Source organism: Vigna unguiculata, chromosome 4 (genome assembly GCF_037176805.1).
Source record: "Vigna unguiculata cultivar grain cowpea cultivar isolate G323 ecotype 2 chromosome 4, ASM3717680v1, whole genome shotgun sequence".
In the NCBI taxonomy this organism is placed as follows: Eukaryota; Viridiplantae; Streptophyta; class Magnoliopsida; order Fabales; family Fabaceae; genus Vigna; species Vigna unguiculata.
Window position 1 is genome coordinate 5,031,036 of NC_140795.1, and position 23,610 is coordinate 5,054,645.

Here is a 23,610-nt window from a genome sequence, read left to right on the forward strand (position 1 = left end):
TAAAATCAGATAAAACAACAGATAATTAATCAAAATAAAATATTTTTTAATTGATTTGAATTTTTTTTTAAACTTAACCGGATTTACAGTTTAACATTTCAAACTAAAGTGAAACCAATTATTTAAATTATATTATATTAGTTATTATTTCACTTATATTAAATAATTTTTACATGTGAATTTTAATAAATTATTTAAAAAAATTTAAATAATAATTATAAAATTTTAGTTTAAATTCTTGAAAAATACACATGTTTATATTTTGTCTGTAATATTATGTTTTCTCACATCATCTTTGAAATAGTTTTAAATTAATTTGTCAGGTTTTATATATATATATATATATATATATATATATATATATATATATATATATATTTTAACTGATGCATTTCTTATTGATGTATTTACTATCAATATACCATCAGGACATACTATATAATATAGGTCATTAAAAAGTAACTTAATATATATTATTCCTCCACATCATGAAAAAATAAAATTGACAAAAACAAACCAAAAACTTCAATTTATTAGATATCTATTTTAAAAAGAAAAAAATTCTAGATTAAGAATAAAACTTATTTTTAAAACTAAGTATCACAAACTAATTTTCGATTGATTTTGTAGTCATCTATCATTTTCCTTTTACTTATTCCTTTTACTTATGTTTTAGTTGGTAGAGCAAAAGAACCAAGAAAAGACTTCAATGACAAGCTTATGCACATTGGCATGTGATTAATATAATAATTAATAATTAATACCCCATAATAGATCACTTTGTCCTCAAGTTACAAACCTCATCATATCCCACATATCTACATCTAGAAAGAAAAAAAAACACAGCATGAGATTAATGGGAGCCAAACATATTTATGAAATGAAAAACAATAATCTCTGTCTCTGTCTCTCTGTCACTGTCACTGTCTCAAATGTGATGATGTTGTAGCTGCAAGAGTCTAGAATACGCCCCCTCTGGCCTGCTCACAAGCTCTGCATGGCTACCTTGCTCCACGATGCGCCCATCCTGAACCACTCCGATGCAATCCACCCCTCTGATCGTCGACAAACGGTGAGCCACAAGCACCGTGGTTCGACCCCTCATGAGCCTCTCCAACGCCTCTTGTAGAACACACTCCGACTCAGCATCTAGGGCACTCGTCGCCTCATCCAGAAGAAGAATCGTAGGGTCCTTAAGCACTGCCCTAGCAATGGCGATCCTCTGCTTCTGCCCTCCGGAAAGTTGCACCCCTCTCTCACCCACCGGCGTCTTATAACCCTCCGGCAAACCACTCACGAACCCATGCACGTTCGCTGCACGTGCCGCCTCTATCACCTCGCTCTCACTTGCACCATCTTTTCCATACGCAATGTTCTCGAAAATGCTCGCTGCAAAAAGCGCTGGTTCTTGCTGCACCAACCCTATCTTCAGCCTCAGAGACTTCAGGTTCAACTTTCTTATGTCCTTCCCATCCACCATCACTTTCCCTGCAATGGGGTCGTAGAATCTCTCTATCAACGCAATCACAGAACTCTTCCCTGACCCACTTGCCCCCACAAGAGCCTGGCTCTGCCCTGCACGGATCCTCAGGCTGAAATCCTTGAACACCATTACATCAGGCCGTGAAGGGTACGCAAAATCAACATGCCTCAGCTCGATCTCCCCGCGCAGAGATTCCACCGCCTCCGCGTCGGGATCGTCAGGGTCGATCCTCGTCGACCGGTCGAGGATCGAGAACACCGACCCCACCGCCTCCCCGCCGCGGATTATCTCCGGCGCCAGGCTGACGGTTTCCGCCACCGAATTCGCCGTGATCACGAGGACCACAAACACTTTGATCACCTTCGAGAACGTTGAAGCGCCCTTGCTCACCAAATGCGCACCGTACCATAGGATGAGAGCCTCGGACGCGTAGAGCGCAAGCTGAGAGAGACCGAAGAGGAACCCCGACGTGAGGCTCCGCCGCAGACTCTGGCGCTGAGGCACACGAAGCTCGTTGCAGAACACTGATAACATCTTGGTTTGAGCATTGAATGCTGCTACTGTTCTTATGTTGCTCACTCCCTCTCCTGCTATCATACTCGTCTTTGCATGAGCCTTGGCTGTGTCTCCGGCAAACCCTTTTAGAGATAATTGCTGCACAATCAAAAACATCCATTGTTAGCTTGCACTGAATCAAACACCAACGTAAAGTTCTACGTAAACCAGTTATATGCTTCTAGGAATTTACAAAGTCCCAGGAATACATAGTTTAAAAATTATGTTGTTACAAGTTTCATTTAATGTGTCACTTGTGAAAATGGGTGGCCTTATAATACTTATAGAAACTAAAATTGAAAGCTAAAAAGGTTTTGTCGATCAAAACAATCCTATATTTTTCTTATGCTTCTCTGTGAAACTTTCTTTTTTGCACGTATAGTGTTGTAATACCTTGAAACTATGTGACTGGTTTTTTGCCTACTAAATCCATGCAAGTTAAGAGGGTGTATCAAATACTAACTGTAAGTATAACGGTAAAACATTAATGTTTGAAGACATGCTTCTGCCAAGATTGGACAAAGGGGTTTTGGTAATTTCAGTAACTGCACTGTTCATTTTTGGTAAAAAGTTTGATCTGAGGAGAGAGAACAAAAGGGCCAAAGGGGTGGGGCCCAGAGAGGAGAGAGAATGTGCATGTTCATGTAGCATACATTACATGGTCACCAACTACATTGAAAGACATTGATGGTTAATAAGGTACGTGTCCCTCATCTATCAGTCTATTTTCTTGCCCTGTGCCTATAGCATGCGCAGAACGTAGAATACTGCCTTTAACAGTATTAATCAGAAGTGATTGTTACTCTTAGTTTGAAAACGATGCGTGTAAATGTGATGCTACTTTTTTTTTCAAATATTAATTAATGTGTCACTCTATGTACCTTATGTGTTACAGAGGTGTAACTGTGACAGGTTTAACTGAAATTTTATGTAAAATATGCTTAACTTTGATTAGAAAAGTTAACCCGTGTGAAAGTTAAAAAACACACTTGGTAAAAAAAAAAACTTGTACAACATTACTTTTTAACTTAGCATGCTTTTGCGTGGGAATCATCAACACAGAAAGAGAAATAAAACAAAAAAACATGGCTACTTTTACGCTTTTGCACCGTGAAAAATATGCACAATAAAAACACTTGCATTTCCACTTTAAAAAACATGATTTTTTTAATGCTCCCTTTGAAAATAAAAAAGAAAAATTATACAATAAAATAGTTCAAGTATTAAAATATGTATTTAAACTATTTCTTTATTTTTCTTCCAAATCTACCTTACCAAACAAATAGATTGGAGCATGATAGAGAAATGTGCACGAGAAAAGCAAGATTGAATAAAGAAAGTCCATGTGAAACTATCTCCAGGATCATTCACATGCATGCCCTAATTAAAGAACTGAGATGTTATCCATATACAGCTAAACCATCTACATATGCAGCAAGACCCAAATGGTCTCACATGCATGGTCAAAAATCTCCAATGGCTTCAAAACTCATTCAACCCCAGCAAGAATATATGCGTATACACGTGTGAGTGAGAAAGGTGATACACTATGAACAGTTTAAGAAACAACCCTTTAGACATTAGATATGCTATGTGAAATCAAAATTTGAACTTGGTATTAAAATACTGATGAAATATAAGTGGATGTACTTGAACAAAATACTATATATAATATAAAAGACTATGTGGGAAGGTCACATGCCTAGGACCTGAAAAAGACTGGAACCGATCACGGGTGGAGGAGCTAAAAAATAAAAGTTCAGATTCCCAGACAAAGTAAAAGGTTTGGGTTTTGTAGGAATATATGAATAATAAAACGAACGCAACGAAGTTTCCTCTTGCAGTGTCCCAAAAATATTGTTAAAAAAATACTCTAGCTCTGCAGGGATCTTCTGCCAATGAAGACCTTGTGTTTTCTGTCTTATGATGAAACATTTCTTTATAAAGTAGAAAAATATTTCACAGCCAGCTGGCAAATATACTCCACAATGATAATAATAGTATATTAATAAAGTACAGTAATTTCAATTTAATAAAGAAGGTTGAACAAGTGCAACACCAGTCTCAGTGTGTGTGTGTGACATTGAAGTTGATGATCAGGTATGGAATCTGCATCCATAAAATAAAATAAAAATTTTCATGGCTTTTTAATACACCAATGTGTGTTATTTCACAGAAGTTAATGCACTGGACTTTGAAGGAAGCACGTGCACTGTTCAACTATGTGAGGAACCCTACTGTTCTAACTTTTGTCGTCTAATGTCACCTTAGGTGTGAAGTGAAGTTATATTTCTGAGAGTAAAGTAAAACATATTAAAAAAATGTAACTTTTTACCATCTGTTATCACTCCAACTTTTTTATTTACAGTACAGAAAAAAAAATGTTCTGTAAAACAGTGACTAGTTTGGAACATGAAAGAGAATAAATTTGCTGGACACATTGAAAAAGATGTTTCCTAGAGATTGAAAAAGAATGCAGAATGCAGATTATCTATCCCTGGCCAAACTCCAAACTCTTTGAGGACCGTTGCTTGAAACTCTTGCAGGGTTTAGGGCCATGAGAGGATGTCAGAATGAAAGAGAAAACAAAAGGGTCAGGAAAATTATCGAGGTTCATGTCATAGGGAACTGACAAGGGACCCTTTTCTGTGTAATGAATAAGCCAAACTAAGGTGAAGGCAGTGTAGTGTGGTGAGGTGCATTAGTTAGCCAGAAGAACAGTGATTGTTTGTTGTGATTTATTTATTAGTATTCAGAACTGGCACCAAGTATTTGAAATTTGCAGAATCTCAATTATCAAACCCCATATCCAAAGCACAAAAATAGGGTGTGGTCTTGCCAGAAAACATGGGGCTAGTTGCTAGCTGGAGTCTTCAGAATCTGACTTTCCCATATCATACCATATGGTCAAAAATGTAAGACTCAGTAGTCACTACTACCTCACAGCAAAAGCTGATACAAGCTTCTGTAGACGTACCATTCAAGAATCTAACTTGAATACGTAGAGGACCCCACCCCCCCAACTCAGAAAAATGCAGTGCTGCTGTTGCACCATTTAGCCCTCTATCATCCACATGCATTATAATCTCTGTCATGGTTGAATGTGGGAACTTGGGCCCTATCTCTTCATGGAGCATTTCACTGTGTTATTTCAATTTTAAAGGGTTGGTGTTTTTGGTGGAGTTCTTCGATTTGAACATGAATCTCACTCTGTTAACCTATATGATTTTCAGTGTTAACCAAATTACTGTAAAAATTATGGAAGTGAAAGTGTCAAAATTTTGGATTAAAGTTTTGTCCTTGTGTACACCCATTTCCCTCCATTAGTTGTCAATTTAAAGTACAACTTCACTCTGTTAAAAAAAAGGGAGCTTTTAATGACCATTATTAATGAGATTTTATGGACCAATATGAGTTATTATTTCCCAGAAGTTAATGCACAGGACTTGGAAGGAAGCACGTGCACAGTTCCACTTTGTGTGGCTCTTTGTTGTTTTAGCTTTTGTCGTCTAATGCCAGCTTGTGTGTGTGAAGCTAGATTCTCAGTGTAAAAGGGTAACTGTAAGGTAATGAATTTTGGGTAAAAATCTAGAGACCCCACCACTATATATAGTCTAAGGTCAACAAATGCAGATAACAAGACAAATTTGTAAGTTCACTAAGCTTAAACAATTTCCTCTGCTCTTGGATGAAGAAAAGTAGTATTAAAAGTTTGCATCAGAACTTGGATGTAATTTTTTATTGCATACAATGTAGTCATGATAATGATTATTTTTTTCAATTATGTGAGATGATGAATTGTTGAGTTTACCTGAGCAAAGTTGGCTAGCACAAGGAGAGGGAAGGTTGCCAAGATGAGCAAGGAAACCCTCCATTCCACTATGAAAGCAACTATGAAAGAAGTAAGAAGAGATGTCATGTTCTGCAGAATCACTGATATCCTCTCAGCAATTGCAGACTTCACATCAGCTGCATCAGTGGCAAGGCGAGCTGCAACAAGGCTTGAGTTGTGCTCCTCCTCATCGAACCATCCAACTTCATTCCTCAAAATAGCTAACCAAGAAGTACAAACACCAAAATTTAGAGAAAATCTCACCCAAACAAAACACACACCAACACATCAAATAAACCATACCGGCAAGCATCATTCTTCTGACCCTTGTGGTGAGGTTTTCTCCCATGATGCTAAAGAAGTAATGCTGTATCAAGTATGCACCAACTGCATAGAGACCCGCACCAATGTAAATGAAGACGTACTCCTTAGTCTTCCTCTCCATGGAAGCATAATTTCTAAAGTAAAAGACCTCAATCATGTTGCTCATAACAATAGCAAAAGTAGGGCCAATGAATCCAGAAAGAACAGAACCAACAGCTCCCATGATTGAGTAAGGCCACTCAGGAGCATTCAACTTGAGCAACCTGAAGAAATATCCATCTGGGGCAGGATTTTTCTTATCCGTTTCAGCATTTGATATCATCTCAATACGGCCATCTGCACCAGTGCTGTACTGGTAGCTCAAGTTCCTAAGGCTGCCAGACCTCAGACTCAAGGACTTTGTTGACAGTGAATGGCTCAACCGCGATGACCGAGTCCGGCGAGTCGATGGGTTGGAGAAGTCTCTATTTCCAACCATTTCTTGGAACCGGATCAGTGAAGCGTATGTGCCTGCCTTGGCAATGAGTTCTTCATGTGTGCCTGTCTCAACAACTTGTCCTTGTTGTATAACTGCAATGGTATCAACATTCCTTATGGTTGATAGACGATGTGCCACAACCACAGTTGTTCTTCCAACCATGAGCCTGTCTAGTGCCTCTTGAACTATGCTTTCAGACCCTGCATCAAGAGCACTAGTTGCTTCATCTAATAGAAGGATCTTCGGGTTCTTCAACATTGCTCTGGCAATTGCAATTCTCTGCTTTTGGCCCCCGGATAATTGAACTCCTCGCTCTCCCACCTGGTGAAAACACAACACATTTTGATTAGCACACACTTGTCTAAAACTAAATGATCAACTTCACGTACCCCAGAAAAATTAGTACAACTTATTGATGCTTGAAAACTATCAGTGGTACAAACCTGAGTGTTATAACCATTAGGAAGCAAGGTGATAAAACTATGAGCATTTGCAGCAGAAGTAGCAGCTTCCACTTCAGCCATAGTTGCATCAGCTTTTCCATAGAGTATGTTCTCTAGAATTGTAGTTGCAAAGAGTGCAGGCTCTTGATTCACCAACCCAATTTGATCACGCAACCATTTTAGTTGTAGAGTCTTAATGTCCACGTTATCCAGCAGAACCTGACCTGCTTGGCCATTTCAAAGAGGTCAACATAGCTGTTAGTTAATCCAAGAATCAAAAGTTCAAAATTTGAATGCACCATGATGCTTCATTTGCTCCCAAAACATTTCTAGCATAGAACTGTCATGGTTATACAAAATATTTTCTACTTCCAAGGGAGTTGAAAGTGTTCAGTTACCTTCATTTGGATCATAGAACCTTTCTATCAAGGAAACAACTGTGCTCTTTCCAGATCCACTGCCACCAACAACCGCAACAGTTTTTCCAGCAGGGAAAAAGATTGAGAAACTGCGAAAGATAAACACATCTGGCCTCGAAGGGTAGCTGAAAGTAACATCTTTAAATTCAATGTTGCCATTAACCTCAGCTAGGCACTTTCCTTCTGATGGATCTTCCACTATGGTGGGTTTCTGATTGATGATCTCCATCAATTTGTATCCCGCTGCTTTGCCTTTGCTGAAAGCACCCAAATTGGAAAAGGACTGTCCCAAACTCCTGTTGAAGTAAACCAACACGTCACGATCACATGAATGGTGTCATTACAAACTAAACACAGAATCATCAAAAGTTACTAAAATTAGGCCCTCACATGCCACCGACAATGGCCGAGAAAATAGCCGTGAATGCCTTGCCTCCATCTGTTTGTCCATTCCTGATGAAAACTCCAGCATACCAGAAAACCAGTGCCCAAGACATGCATGCTATTCCATATGTGCATCCTAGGCCTAAACCTTTGGCCATTCCTGCCTTGTATCCAAGTTTCAGAGTGTTTTGTATTGCATCAGAATAAGAATTCAGTGCCTTGCTCTCCCCAACATAAGAGTAAACAGTTCTAACTTGAGCAATGGCCTGTTCATATTGCACATAATGAAGACCAATTAGTCCCTGTCATTCTTCTTTTTTCAATGGAGCCCATTTTTGAGCCAATGATTATGGAAATCAATGTGAAGGACAGATCTAAACAATCAAAAAAGAAGAAGCAATTTTAGGTAAAACATGATTTCGTTCCATGTACTTATTTGTAAGCAAGGACCATAGTTGGCATTAGAGCGACACAAGACCACAATCATCATCACCATGCTTTTTGATTATTTTACTCACAAAAGAGAAAAGCTGGCTAGGAACTTTCATGAGTGCTCCACACGACAAGACATCATTTTCACACACTAAAACAGCCACTGAACATGAAATAAGGCGCAAATTCATATGAAAGAAGAGCATGCGCCTCATGTACTCAAAAAAGTAGGAGGATCAAAATTCAAAAAGCTTTCGAACAACCCCATAAAAACATACAGGAAAAACCACAAACAAAAGGTACAGAAAACAATAGAAGAAAAACAGAACAGAACCAACTCAGCCAAACCAAGCATTTTCTTTTCCTTTGATGAGCATTTGTTTCTTTGTTTCATCCATAAGAAGAAAGGTGTACAACACATCCATTCACATGACATGTTCAAGTTCTTCAACAGAGAATCAACCTCACCTGCTCAGCTATTATTCCTGCGTTTGCATAAGATTCTCGACTCTTTGATGTGAGGCCAGTGAGTGTGTAAGCATACAATCCACCAGCAAAAGCAATACCAGGAATCACTGCAACACTCAGAAGTGCGAGCCTCCATGCTGACACAAAACCAACCACTAGACCAGCCAGAAACGTTGATAGATAGTGTATGAAGTTCCCCACCTAAACAATCACAAAATGTTAAACCAACAAACATAAAACTACAAAACTCATGAAAAAGCAACAACATCATCCATGTGACCAAACCCCGGCGCATGTTAAACCATGTTTTGCTAACGTTCGCCACCTTGTTCTATCATCATCTATGGACCCACTTCAGTGGATATCACTCAACAACCCCAGAAGGTCATGGTTTCTATATGTTCATTTTTTCGTACCATGAAGTAATTGCAACATCAGTTATGTGACTAAACCCGGCGCAGGTTAAACAATGTTTTGCTAACATGCACCACTTTGTTCTATGATCGTGTATGGACCCCACTTAAATGAATATCAATCAACCACCCCAGAAGGCCACGGTTTTTTCTATTTGTTCTATCTTTCATACCATCAACTATGTCAATTCATCCCGGCGCACTTTTTTTTAACGTGCGCCACTTTGTTCCATGATCATGTGTGACCCCACTTACCAATGGATATGAATCAACTACCCCTTAAGGCCAAGGTTTCTAATTGTGCCTTTTTTTTCATACCATGAAGGTAAAAAATACACAAAGATGGCAAATTCAAAGCACCTTCTCGCTTATAGCATCTTGAACTAGTAGTGTATCTGTGGAGACACTGAAAACAATATCTCCTGTTCTTGCATCCGTGTCAAAGAAACCAACGTCCTGTTTAAGCACTGCTTCCAAATACTTCTTCCTCAGGGTGCTCACTTGTCTCTCCCCAGTGTACATCCAGCATGCAATTTCTGGTTGGAAAGAAAAAATTATCACCCAAAAATTAGCAAACAGTACTAAGTTTTTCCTTTTACTTTTTTGTGTAATGTTATTACAAATTTGATGCATGGTACAATGGAAGAGGTTGAACTATTAATTAAGGTAATAGAAATGTGTAGCAATCATTAATGGTAAAAAATGGTACATGATAAAGATGAGAATGGAGTGATAGATAATGTTAGGCAGGAAAATCTGATGTGGTGAGATTGACAAGTGAAGGGAGAAAAGGACGAGTGTGTTTTGTTGACACAGCACGTGGGATCGATGTAAAGTGGCTGGAACAACAACAGTCACACAAGAAGTCTTAGAAGTAATGGTCCAATAAGTGTGATCGATCTTGTTCATGTTCACAGGTTAGAACCAACAAAACAGAGAGCAGAAAAAAAAAAGGTTATGAAAAGAAAAAATAAAGAAGATTAACATACCTGCATAGGATGATATGCACACGACAAGACCAAGGTACACAAAATATAGAGCATACTGCAATCATGATCATGAGAAAAAAGCAGAGAAGAGGAAAAAGATTAGATCTTGGATCTGAGATTGTGTTGCTAGGAAGAAACATGGGTGTTATTGAGAATTTGGACATGAATCAATAATTGAAGTGATTAACCTTTGATACTTCTTCTGTCATTTTCTTCAAGTCCATTTGGTTTTTGCCAAAGCCATTAACCATTTCACCAAAGAGCAGGAAGAAAACTGGCATTGATGAGCCATGAACAATGGCTCCTAAGCTGCCAGAGACCATTAGCATCCAATCACACTTGTCAGCAAATGAGAAGAGCTTGTAAAAGGGCAAAGTCTGCTCCTTCTTCTTCTCTGCCTCTGGCAATGCTTTAGGCTCAGCAGCATCAGCCATGAGAGGAAGTCACAGACAAAAAAACAAAAAAAAAAAAAACAGCTTCTGGGAAGGGGAGAACAAAAGGGTGGAATCAAAATAGGATTTTTAGAGTGACTTGTGGCTCAATGCCATGAACAAGGAGATCTAGGCCTAGTGGAGTGTGTAATGTGACTTTTTTCTGGACATTGAATGAAGGAGATCTGAACCAACAACAACCCCTTTTGCAATATACTCTCTTTTTTGCAGTGTCAATGTCGTTTTTGGTTCTGTAAGTTTGGTTTGGTAGAGTGAGGGAAGAAGTTGAGAGAGAAAGAGAGAGAGAGAGAGAGTGTTTTGTTGGACAGTGGTCAAAGGAAGTTGAGAGAACAAGAGTTTGGGAAGAGAGAGAGGTGTGAAGTGTGGTTTTATAGAGTGAGTGGTTTGGTTTAACTGTGGTTGTGAATTGGAACATATGATGATGAATCACGGTTTGGTTGATAAAGCCACAGAGATAAAGGAATCCAGTGAATAGTGTTATGGGGTTCTGTGCAGTGTCTGGTTTTTACTACCTTTTTTTTTTTCTTTTGTGAAAAATCAAACATTTTAATACAAAGTCATAGATGTTATATTCATAATAATATCTATTGTTTTAAATTTTCAATGTGCATAGAATAAATTAGCAAATTCAACATCATTTATGGTATAGTAGCAATAGGATTTAATAAGTAAATAAAAGAAATGAATAGAATCCTTATCTTTCTCTAATTATGTTTACACCTGAAACAATATCTTATTATGTAAAATTCATGCCAGAACAAAATAATTAAATATAGGATAGTAAAAAAACAAAATCCATATTTCATTGATGTGAAAACATCAATCGGTTTACATTTTTTTAGAATACTTCATTAACCTCATTTCATGTTAAGTTTTTTTTTTTTTTTAAATCAAGTTGATGGTTGTTTACCTCTTTCAATCCAATAATTATATATTTTTTGTTTTAAATAAATATTCATATTAATAAAATCAATAGTCAATTAAATAGAATGTTTTATCGTTACTTAATGATTGAAATTTTGGTGTCAAGTGCAAATCGTTTTCATCCCTACTATGTGTCAAAACGATTTTATTTTTTAAGAAATAATAGTACAATTTTGTAATAAAAGAAAACAAAGTAATGATATGAAAACATTTCCAATTTTGTGCAGTGTTATGGGGTTTTGTGCAGTGTGTGGTTTTTACTTAGCAGTACTAAGCTACTACTTTTCTTTCATGGGTGAAAAATTGAAAATTTTAATGCAACGTCATAGGTTGTAATTCATACTACTAATTACCGTTTGGAATTTTTCAACGTGCATGGAATAAACTTAGCAACTTAACATTTATGGTATAGTAGCAATAGGGTTAAATACGTAAATAAAAAAAATTAACAATGACAGAATTTTATCTTTATATGTCAGAACAAAATAATCAATTTTATGATAGATTAGTAAAAAAATAACAAATTAGTTTTTCTTTGAGGCGAAAACATCAATCAGTTTATATTTTTTTAGAATACTTCTTTAACCTTATTTCATTTAAATTTTCTTTTTAAACAAAATTAAATTGATGGTTATTTACTTTTTTCAATCCAATAATTATATTTATTTTTTGTTTTACATAAGAATGATTATTAAAGACAAGTCTGTTGGATAGAATATTGCATTGTTACTTTATTATTGAAATTTGTAGGTGTCGAGTGAAAATTGTTTTCATACTTTTGTCGAGTGAAAAACATTTATGGAAATATAACCTTCTTTTGTAATAAGAAAACAAAGTAATAATATGAAAATATTTCCATGTAATTTTTTTTTTACATGGAAAAATTAAATTTTTCCATGAAAGAACTATTTTTTTTTACTTCTATTCATTCAAATAATATATCTTGTTTGTTTTATTTTTTATTTCTTCCGTTCTAATTTTTTTTCTCTTTTCAAAAAATTGTAAGACTTTTAAGATTGTGAGATTCTAGCTAGTCAAATTTTATATATAATATTTTCTAGTTAGTCAAATCTCACATAATTGTAGTACACCAAACTTTGTCAAATAAAATTGTTTTGAGTAAAATGGAAAAATTGTGTGGATAGTTATTTTTTATATATATATTTTTTTGTTTGTTGTACCACCTATTCCCATACATTCATGTGAATTAATTTAGTTTAAATAAAACATCTTAATTGAGAGTTAATGCAATTAAAAATTCTTCTTATTTGTGTTCTCTGTTATAGAGTTATCCAATTAAAATTTAATGTAATTATAATTCAACTTTATTTGGAGCATTTATTCATTCTTTTGGTAGATTTCATTTAAAACAAAATTTCAAACTCTATTAAAAACTAATGTTATTTTTCGCTACACATTTCACCTTATTGACTAAATTAATTTCAATTGACTCAATTATAAGTTAAAAAAAATTATAAACATCTCTTTTGATCAAATAACTAACTAACTTAAATTTGGTCACATCTACAACGTAAATCTAATTAAATATAAAAGTAAGAACTTCATATATATATATATATATATATATATATATATATATATATATATATATATAGAAGTTAACCTTTGACATATAAATACAATTGTACTATATAACTTAAATATAGTATCCAATCAACAAATTATATTATACTTAATAAAATTAATTTTCTGTTCCATTTCACAAGAGGCTAATTCCACTTGCAAAAGGAAATATTAGATTTCATATTTAGTAAGGGTTACTGAATGTTGCATATAAAATGTATACAGTCCTCTTCAACATTTACTACTATAATATTCTCCATAAAAAGTAATTGAATAATGTTTTAAATTTTAAATTAAACGTTAATTTATTTTTCAACTTGTTTCTAAATTAATTATTCACATGTTTTGCAATAACAATATTTCATTCACATAGAGTTAAGGTAAAATTGTTCTTAAAAAATTAATATATATATATATATATATATATATATATATATATATATATATATATATATATATTAGTTAGTTGTAATTTATGTATAAAAGTCTTCTATTCTGTTGTTATTCATAAGTAATATTTAAAATAAAATACTTTACTTGTATAAATTCATTGAATACTATATTTATGAAATATAATATACAATCAAAATGCAATATGGAACAAATTAATTTAAATATCTCACCTAATTGATAGGTTGTCGTAATTGTTAAATACAATACACTCATGTATTGTGGGAACTATCTATATAAAAGGGAAATTGATACACCTTTTATAGTATAGAAAGTTTGTCAAATTAATTCCAATCACATTATTATAAATAACATTATGAATTAATATGACAACTCAAACAAACTTGTGAATATATATATATATATATATATATATATATATATATATATATATATATATATATATATATATATATATAATATTATTTTTAAAGTATAGTGACAACATTGTTTTTGCAGATACCATTATATTTAAAGGCATAAGTAGAACTTTGACATGCTACTTCTCATATACAAAATATTCCCTGCTCAAATTACTAATATTGGAGTTAGGAATTTAAACAATTAAATTAATAAATTTCGTTAACTCCCTATGTATTACGTATTTAATATCTTTATTTATAATTAACGCTTAAAATTGTATTTGTTTGGTCACCTTTAATGAGTTTCACTTTTAATGGGTTTTTCCTTTTTAGCTAAACTTTTTTCGATCGTAAAAATCAAATTTAAAAACTTGTTCAATATATTTAAAACCTTTACGTCATGGTAACATTTAAACGTGTAATTTAAATATACATTTAAATGTACATTCTGAATAAAATTGAATTTTGATTTACCTTTAAAAAAAAAACATCTTTATAAAAGTTGAAATCACTAATTTAAATGGTTATTTTTATGTTTTAGTGTTTCAGGTGCAAATAAACCTTAAACCAAAGATAACAATAAAAGAAGTATTTTAATCTTAACAACTAACACTCAGGTCAAAATAGTTTTGTTTTTGACTGTAGGAGTATCACTCTTATTTATAAGTCGGTTTATATTCACCGATTATGGATTACAAAAATGTAATATTTTGTTAATAGAATCCTCTAGTATTTCCTAAATATTTACCATATCTCTTTCCTTTAGAATGACCTCGACCTATTGGCATGACACTTGGTATGATCTTAACTTACTAGAGACATCCTTCATAACTTAAGCTTTCACATGGCATCTTGTTATGAATTCGGCGTACTCGAGATATTCTCGATTTGGGAGGATACATAGCTCTCAAACTTTTGAACTTCTATCTCTATGCGATGGAAGCCAGAGGGTTGTCCTTCAGTCATCGTTGTGTGCCATTTCTCACATATCATCATGACTTCTCACCTACCTTCTCCCTGTGTACCACATTCAACAACAATTGCAGATTTTGAACGGTGTGATCTTTCTCAACTTAATTCTTGTGTTTTTCAAAAGTCAACCCTTCATTTTCTCACTCTTCCTCTTATTCAGTTTTCGTCATCCTTTGCTGCCTTTCATAAATTGTCCTTCCTTTCTCTTAGCAAGGGAATTTATTTAATAAAAAATATTTGTATAACATTTATATACAAATTAATTTTTGTTTGAATTTGATGAGGAACAAAATTAATTAATTTTTATAAACAATGGGACTAAAATAAAATAAAATAAAAATATAGGGACTAAATTGAAAAGGAGGAAATAATATATGACTAATAGTGACACATTTGTAACGCTGTTACTACAATACTAACAGACAAAAAAAACTTGATTATCCCAAAATAGAAACCAAATTGAGATAAATAAAAATAAAGAAACCAAATCGATGTAATATAAGGGTTAACATATATTTCTTTATATAAAATCTTATACAAATAATAATTAGGGTTAAATATGTTTTTGGTCCCTTAACTTTCAGTGAATTTTGAAATTAGTCCATCTCAAAACTTTAGACCAATTTAGTCCTTCATCTTTCGAAATACGTGAATAATTTAGTCCTTTTAATCAAATTTTGTTGGGTTTATTTGATGTTTCGTACGCATGTTTGCTTTAATGTGAAGTCAAGTAGCATTTCAGGATTGTATTTGAGTTGTTTATATTGTTTGACACATTTTTGCTTTAATGTTAAGTCAAATACTATTATGAAACACACTATTGAAATGTCAAATAAACTTAACAAAATTTGATTAAAATGACTAAATCTACGTTTTCGGAAGTGGAGGACTAAATTTGTCTAAAGTTTCAAGATGGACTAATTTCAAAATTCACTGAAAGTTAAGGGACCAAAAACATATTTAACCCTAATAATTAAAACACAAGAATCGAAAAAGAATTTTAATTAGATACCCTCTTTTACACTAAATAACACATAATCAAAATTAAGCAAAAGAAACTATTAAACTCTGCTCAATTTTAGAAGTATTAAATATGTACACCTGACTTCTTTAAAATAATTTAAGTTTAAATTTTAAGATAGATAGATAATTTAAAATGATTCGTTTCATTTTTCAGCGAAAAGTTTGGACCATTTTGTTAAATAAAAAGAAAAGGTGTGATTTCATGACATAAAACTTATTTGGTATACTTGTCCAACTCTAATATTTTTAAATTTTGAGAGAAACTAAAAATCATTAGAATACATAACATTTTTTTTACATTTTCTTCAAATCTATAACAATCAAATTGGTTTTAAACTCTGCAGTTAAGAGGAATAATAACAAAAAAAATCAGTTAAGGAGTTGACACATTCAAATTTATTATACTTGACAAAGAGTTAACTCTTGTTTTAATTAATTAAGATTTACATAACATTATCAAAGACAATAAAAAGTTGAAAATAAATATTTTAGCTCTTTATATGAGCATTTATTATTAAAATAATAAAAAAATGAAGTAAATAGTGTTAGCTGAAAAATGAGTAGTGGAAGTATGATAGGCATGGCCCAAAACACTTGTTGTATCATTTGAAAACAATCTTAATGTTTTTCCTTTTGAGTTCAAAAGTTGTGTCTATTAAGAATGCTATTCTTGCATCATGGTTTAAGATTGTTGTTGAAAACAAATTTTGTTGAAAGAAAAAAGTTGTGAACATTATGGTAATAAGATTTTTTGTGGTCCCAAATTGAAATGCAAATTTATGTCTCTTCTTGCATTGCATAAATGATCATCACAAGCATTCAGAGGAGAGAACAATAATTTCATACACCAAACACTGTGTGCTATAATATTAGTAAGTACACATCAAATTGGAAAACTTTTTTCTTCAAAGTGCAACGGTCAAATTAAACCTACTTTTTCGTCCCATAAATATTCAAAGAATAATAATATTATTGATGGTATTTCTTTACTTCCATCCTTTGATTCTTGACGTAATTTAATGTGAGTTATTAATTTTTAAAAGAAAAAATAGTGATATATTAATCATTGATCCACACTAAGCCATATCAAAAATTAAATGATGAGAACAAAAATATAAGAATCGTAGTATAATTTTTCATATTCAAACCATTCCAACAAAAAGTAATCTAAAAGACATACAATAATAAAAAAAAATATAATGCATTATTGTTTTTTCTTTTGGTTTAGGGATATTATACTAACTTTCTCCATACTACACTAATTTTTGCTAACTATTTTAAAAAAATGTTATATTACGTAACTTTATAGAATATATTTCTACAAATGTTACAAGACTTTAAATAATATAGTAACGTTTTCTAATTTTTTTGGTAAAATCAAACTCGTGAATAATATTACTTATGAACTAATATCACAAATATATCAATCACACAAATTTTTTAACTGGTTTCAATAAAATTTAACGGTTAAATAAGTATTTTATTTAAAAGTAATTATTAAAATTTGTGTGTGGTTCTTAACTTATATGATAAAGAACTTTGTCCTTCTACTTAAGGACACTTACGTAAAACAAATAATATATAGTGATTATAGTATAATTCGTGGTAAAACTTCGTTAATTACATGAAAAACATTACATATGCTATTGATAGAGAAATATGGTTATATGATTTTTATAAAATGTAAAACTAAACACACAATTTTTTATAAGAGACAAAAAAATATATTTAATCCACATTATATCTACAAAAGTAATTTTTTAAAAAGTTTAAAATGAAGGTTTTTTTTCCCTTTCGTTTTTAGAAAAAAAAAATGATAAGGAGAGATCCAATGAACTTTTCTAATTATTTTTTATGTTTTCCATAAACATCTGCAAAGAATATATTGAATCCACATGATATATACAAAAAGCTTTTTTTAAGTTTTTTTTTTCATTTTTAGAGAAAAACAAGTGAAAAGGGGAGACCCAATGAAGCTTTTCTAATTATTTTTTATGTTTTTCATTCCCCCAATAAAATAATTTTATTTTTTCAAAGAAAAAAGTGATCTTTTTGTGTGATTACAAGGACTATAGCAATGCTTATTTCTCTATGTGTAGAAAACACAAGATTGGAGCAAAACCAAACCTTTGGGACATTTTCAAAATAGGTCAAAGAGAATGTCAAAGTTAAATAGATTATTAGAATAATATTTTCATATGGGATAACAAACTTACTTCTTTGACTAATTTGTGTACTTTTTCAATACCCAAATCTTGGTTTGTTCTAGTTTTCAAAGAGAAAGAGAAAGGTTTAGAAAGGTCAATTTTTTTTATTATTATTATTTTGTAATAAAAAGGGAATGTTATGTGTTTGGAGTAGTTAGAATGGCAAAATCAAGTGAAAACACATAGTTTGCACCAACGATCCTAGCTATGCCCTAAAATCTCACACGAGCTATGCTTGTCACCATCACACTTTGGAAGTAACAAATTCTCTATTAGCAACCCTACAAAAACATTCCTCACACTTTACCATGTCACATCCAAACCCTTATCTACATTACTTTTCCTTTCAATCAATCACAGTACTTATATATACATATGGGCTTGGATGAGGCTTTAGGTCCAGTGGGCCCAATAAGATTATATGGGTTTGCAACTCACCCTTTGTTGACCCCTTCCCTATAAAATAAGGCCTAGCCTATAACTCTTGACCTACACAATGTTTTCAAAGCTATTATGCATGTTTGTTGTTGGAACCCTTTAAAAGAAAAAATAAGGTAAAACTAATTTAACACATTGGTTGAAAGGGATAAGGGTAGTGAAATGAGCTACTTTCTCATACCTTGTATAGTGTCGCCAAAGTTTTCATTTTTTAAAAATATTCCCATTTCTCAAATAATTTTTACTCTACAAAAATCATGTGGGAAGTGAAAAAATTAATAAAGTTAACACTAATTAATAAGTTATGAGAGTTAATCCCCATCCATCATCACTAGTTTGAGTTTTTACCTTCTAAGCTAATTATTACAAAAAATTAAAAATATTACCTTATTATGTATGATTGGATATTACTCTTCTTCCTCACATATTATTCTTGAAAATATTATTAAATACTTAATATAATATGATATATTATATTAGAGATTTTATAGCGATAAAATTAATTTAAAGTATGTAAGTGAGTGTAAATCTAGGTTTAAACTCGTCTTTTTTTAGTACATTAGGATTTTCTACTGAACTGAATTTCAATTATTAATGTTAATACATATATTATTTATCCATTATTAAAAATCCCATGATTAAAACTTATATTAATATCAAGCATTGTTTAAACTTGCTGATAAAAAAAAATTGTTTAACCTTCTGTTCCTCACAAATAATGTTCTTCATACTTGTAAAAAAATGGTTACGTATATTCTATTTTTAATTTTTTTTCTTATGCAAGTGTAAATTAGTTCAACCATTCATTTTAATTCTAATCATTCACACAAAATCCAATGATAGAGATATTTGAGATCACTAATGACATACACTAGATGATAAAACCATGTGATAAGTTTTGGCATCTTTCTGGAAAACAGCATTTACCATTATTCATCAGTCCATAATCACATTGGACATACGATAAAAGTCTAATCCCTCCAAAAAGATTAACTAAATTATATCACTTCAGTTCAATTTTAAAATCAGTGTTAAATTTCAATTATATATCATGATCACAGTTATTATTGCACCAGTTGTGTTTAAAGTTTCTTACAATGTGAAAAATCTGTAAATAGATTTACATTCTCAACTGCAACTGCAACTTAGAAGCATGGTTGAGTTACAACTTTTGGTGTTATTAATCCATTAATGTGACAAGAAGAAAGAGATGAAAGGTTCACTCACTTGCAAAAAAATCATTAGCATTTGATAACTTAGTGCATTAATCAATGAAAAGAAAGCCATAAACAACACAGATGCTTGGTGGTAACAGCCTCAGAAATTGAGGTCACACAGAATTTGGAATTGGTCGGGTAGTTCTTCAGCACTCAATTGTACTTTGTGTGGCTCTTGGGACCTCTCTTGCTCAAAAGTCAAGAAAAACTTGTTTATAGTCTCAAGTGTGATGAAAACAACCCCAATACAGTTTTTGAAAATGTTTTCAACAAAATATATTTAGAAACTGATGAAGTGGCTTTAGCTGTGTTGTAGCCCCTTTTGGGAACATGGGATCCGTTTTGGTGAGCTAATTCAGTCCTTGTATATGTATTAATAATAACATCATACATATCATATAGCATGTGACATGCTTTTCTTAATTAGGATTCCATTTTGCCCTTTAAATCCTTATTGTCCTAGCTTGTAGATCATACCCTATAGCCTTATCTCTTGTTAATCTCACTATTCCATTCTTCTATATGATTAATACCATACAAGAAAAGCTATAGTCTATAGTTCTAGAGTATTTTTCAATCATACATAAACAAGACTGTTTTTTTTTTACTTCATAGGTGAATAGGTGGATATCAGTAAATATTTGCTGTTGAAGGGCAAAGAATGTAACCATTTAAAGCTATGTATTTAGGCTTAAAAATGGAGATTCAAGGTACAAAGTTGAGGACCACAAACCTTGGAGTGTAGGGTCCTACTCTATGTAGGGTAGCTAGTTACATTATAATAATGTTAAGTACCTGCAGATGAAATAAATATTAGATTAGTAGCTGTAAGTTGGTCTTTCCCTTCTTAATCACCATGATTAATTAAAGATCTTTGATGTAGTGGTGATCCTCGGTTCAAATAGGTAGAATCATATGAGCAGCTAAGATAAAATGATTATTGGTGTACCTTTATATTTCTTTTAAACATGGCAGCACAAGAGGGTCAAATACCACATACTGCAACAAATCATTCAAACTCATTCAATTATTTACCCACCACTACTACTAATTTATTATTGCTTGCTTTTTGCTCATGTAGTTGTTCAGGGCACCATGAAAAATGTGCAATCCCTCTGTCCCATATGCTTGAATAGCATCATGCATTTTGCCTCAGTTTCCATTTTCTTGACCTGGTCCATTCTGTACATTCAGCTCTGGGAAAAAGGTTGTCTTCTACTTTAAATGGGTGCCCTACAAGAGTACCAAAATGTTACTTTCCTATTCTTTTCTAACTTGCTTGTGGCCCTAGCATATAGTGTCCATCTCCAATGCTATTTAGAAACATGGAGTAACATGAATCCTAGATAGGCCCTTCAACATGTAGTGACATTTTCATCCCAAGGATTGAAAAAGTACAAAATATACTGAGTAACATGCATGTAAGTAAATCACATTCATTTGGTAAAAATCTCTGCAATTTTATTCTCACTAAAACGTGACAAAACACAGTTTTCATTCAAATGGTGACCTTGATATAATAAAACTTCCCTTTCTCTCTAAAACCAATGCATTCTGGTGTGGGCTGGAATAACTCTTGGGTTCTTTGAGGCAATATATCAAACAGATTGAACACGGTGAACAAACTCATAAAAACAGGATATTGGTACCAACCCAGAAATTTAAATCAATAAATCACTTCATCTTTTGATTCTTTTTTACAGAACAGAACCTGAATGAAGCACACAGTTCACTGTATACTTTTGGGGGGCCCTTGAATCCATGATTATCTTAATGATATGACCAAACATACCTCACTGTTTTCTCACTTTATAAGCTTTGATTGCTGAGGGAAAAAACAACACTATTTTAAGCAATAACGGCGAACAATGAATGATCGAAGGCACCAGCAGGTAGCTTTTTGCATGTGGACACACCCCTTTGAAACTTTCATGAGTGGTCATAAATTTTACGAGTGAACCATGTCTGCCACCTCATCACAATTTCAACAACAACTACGAGAAGAAGCTTCACCCACAAAGTTTTCTTCATCAACAACATGCAAAAACTTTACCTGTTGTTTTGAGATCTGCAAACACAAATGAAAAACATGTTCCTGTCTTTAATTTCATTACAATAAATAATCAATCTAGTTATTTAGATGATTTTAAGTGTAATTCAAATTTTTCAATGAACATTTATGCATTTTTCTTAAAAAATAAATAAATTCTTCTCACACCACACCAACTTTATCTCTTAACGCAGGTTTATGGATTAGACAACTCATTTGGTGACACCATATGCTCCAGGTTTCCACAACATTGATAATGAAATAAATGTGTGGCTTGAAATTTGGATCACGAATGATACAAAAAATAATAATGCAAGATTATTTTAGAAACTGAGAATATACGTACATTATTTTTCCTCATCCTGTCTTTTAGTTGCTTTTTCCATAAAATTTTCTATAATTATTCATACAAAAAATTTCCCACTCCTTATTGATTATTCATAAAATAAAAACTCAATATTTCTGGAGTCATATTCTTTTATCATTATAAAGCTTGATTATACGTTTTCGTTGCGATGTCTATTTAAATCTTGAAAAATTGAAAGATTGTTGTTAAAAGGGTAAAGTAATTCATAATTTTTTATTACAAAAATGAGATTAAAATTGTTATGAAATATATATATATATATATATATATATATATAATAATTAAAATTTCTAAAGAATACAGAAATGTGTTTTGTCCTTATTTAAAGTACATATTGTATCCATCAAAATTATTTAAAGAATACAGAAATGTGTTTTTTTTTTTTTGTATTCTTTGTATTTTTCATCACTTAGAAATTTGACTCTTGAGGATTATTATTTGTAAAATATATAATTTAATCCTCACTATTTTTATATTTTACAACCTTTCGTTTGGATTTATTCGTTAGTTGTGGTGAATCCAAAAGAAAAACTCCAACATTCATTTTTATTTGACACAAAAAGTCAAAGCCCAAATTTATTCATTACCTATGTCAAATGGTTGCATTTGATTGATTGAGACACGTCCGTAACTATGTTATCTTAAAATTTAAAAATAAATTAAAAAAATAAAAAGAAATATTTTTTTATTAAAAAAATTCAAAAATTAAAAAGGAGGACAAAAAATGTCTTCTATTCATTTTGAAATGAATCTTTCTAAGAAAAGTAAAAAATGGATTATGAAAATTTCATTCTAAAATAGAATTTTATGGGGACTCAAAAATAAAAAGTCCACCACGATCAATATGTCTTGGGTTTCATCAAGTGGCCCTTACCCAACTTCAATAATAGGCTTAGTGACTATATACACTCCCCTTTTTACTCTTCACATGTATACCTTATTTTGTATCTTTTAACAAAATAAAATATTAACAACATATTTTTTTCTAAAATGTGTTCTACGATTAGTTAAAATTATTAAAACTGTAAAATAAAATAAAATAAAATGAAAGTATGAATTTTGTGAGTTTTCATAAAATTTAATCGGTATGTTGTTAATATTTTCCTTCAATAAAAATAGCCTCTTTCAAGAACTAGTTTTAGTAATATATCATAGCCCATTGTTTCCTACACCCCCACAATTACAAACTACAACCAAGATTAATAGAAAAAAAAAACATCATTCATTATTGTTGTGTCTTTCATCACTACTGCAAAGGAAGAAGAATGAAAAAATACTATAAGAAAAAAAAACGCAAAAACAATCACTTTTACGAAGCTTAAAATGGTTATTTTGAAGATTCCG

At 32.2% G+C, this 23,610-nt stretch overlaps 1 protein-coding gene and 1 long non-coding RNA gene across 4 annotated transcripts; both read right to left on the reverse strand.

Annotated features, from left to right (window-relative positions):
- Nucleotides 1–705: 705 nt before the first annotated feature.
- On the reverse strand, nucleotides 706–11,015 carry ABCB19 (ATP binding cassette subfamily B19). Its single transcript, XM_028068036.2, has 10 exons — nucleotides 10,409–11,015; nucleotides 10,221–10,275; nucleotides 9,592–9,767; nucleotides 8,819–9,019; nucleotides 7,925–8,184; nucleotides 7,514–7,830; nucleotides 7,116–7,339; nucleotides 6,174–6,993; nucleotides 5,850–6,091; nucleotides 706–2,137 (listed from the first exon to the last, which is right to left on the reverse strand). Exons 1-10 carry the CDS (start codon nucleotides 10,652–10,654, stop codon nucleotides 929–931), a joined length of 3,750 nt encoding a protein of 1,249 aa, XP_027923837.1. The 5' UTR covers nucleotides 10,655–11,015; the 3' UTR covers nucleotides 706–928.
- Nucleotides 11,016–19,789: 8,774 nt separating this feature from the next.
- LOC146886677 (uncharacterized) lies at nucleotides 19,790–22,213 on the reverse strand. 3 transcript variants are annotated; one of them, XR_014994393.1, is made up of 2 exons: nucleotides 22,077–22,213; nucleotides 19,790–21,917 (listed from the first exon to the last, which is right to left on the reverse strand). It is a non-coding gene; the product is annotated as an uncharacterized LOC146886677 (long non-coding RNA). The 3 variants fall into 3 exon arrangements; XR_014994394.1 differs by having other exon boundaries at nucleotides 22,073–22,194; XR_014994392.1 differs by having other exon boundaries at nucleotides 22,068–22,170.
- Nucleotides 22,214–23,610: the final 1,397 nt, after the last annotated feature.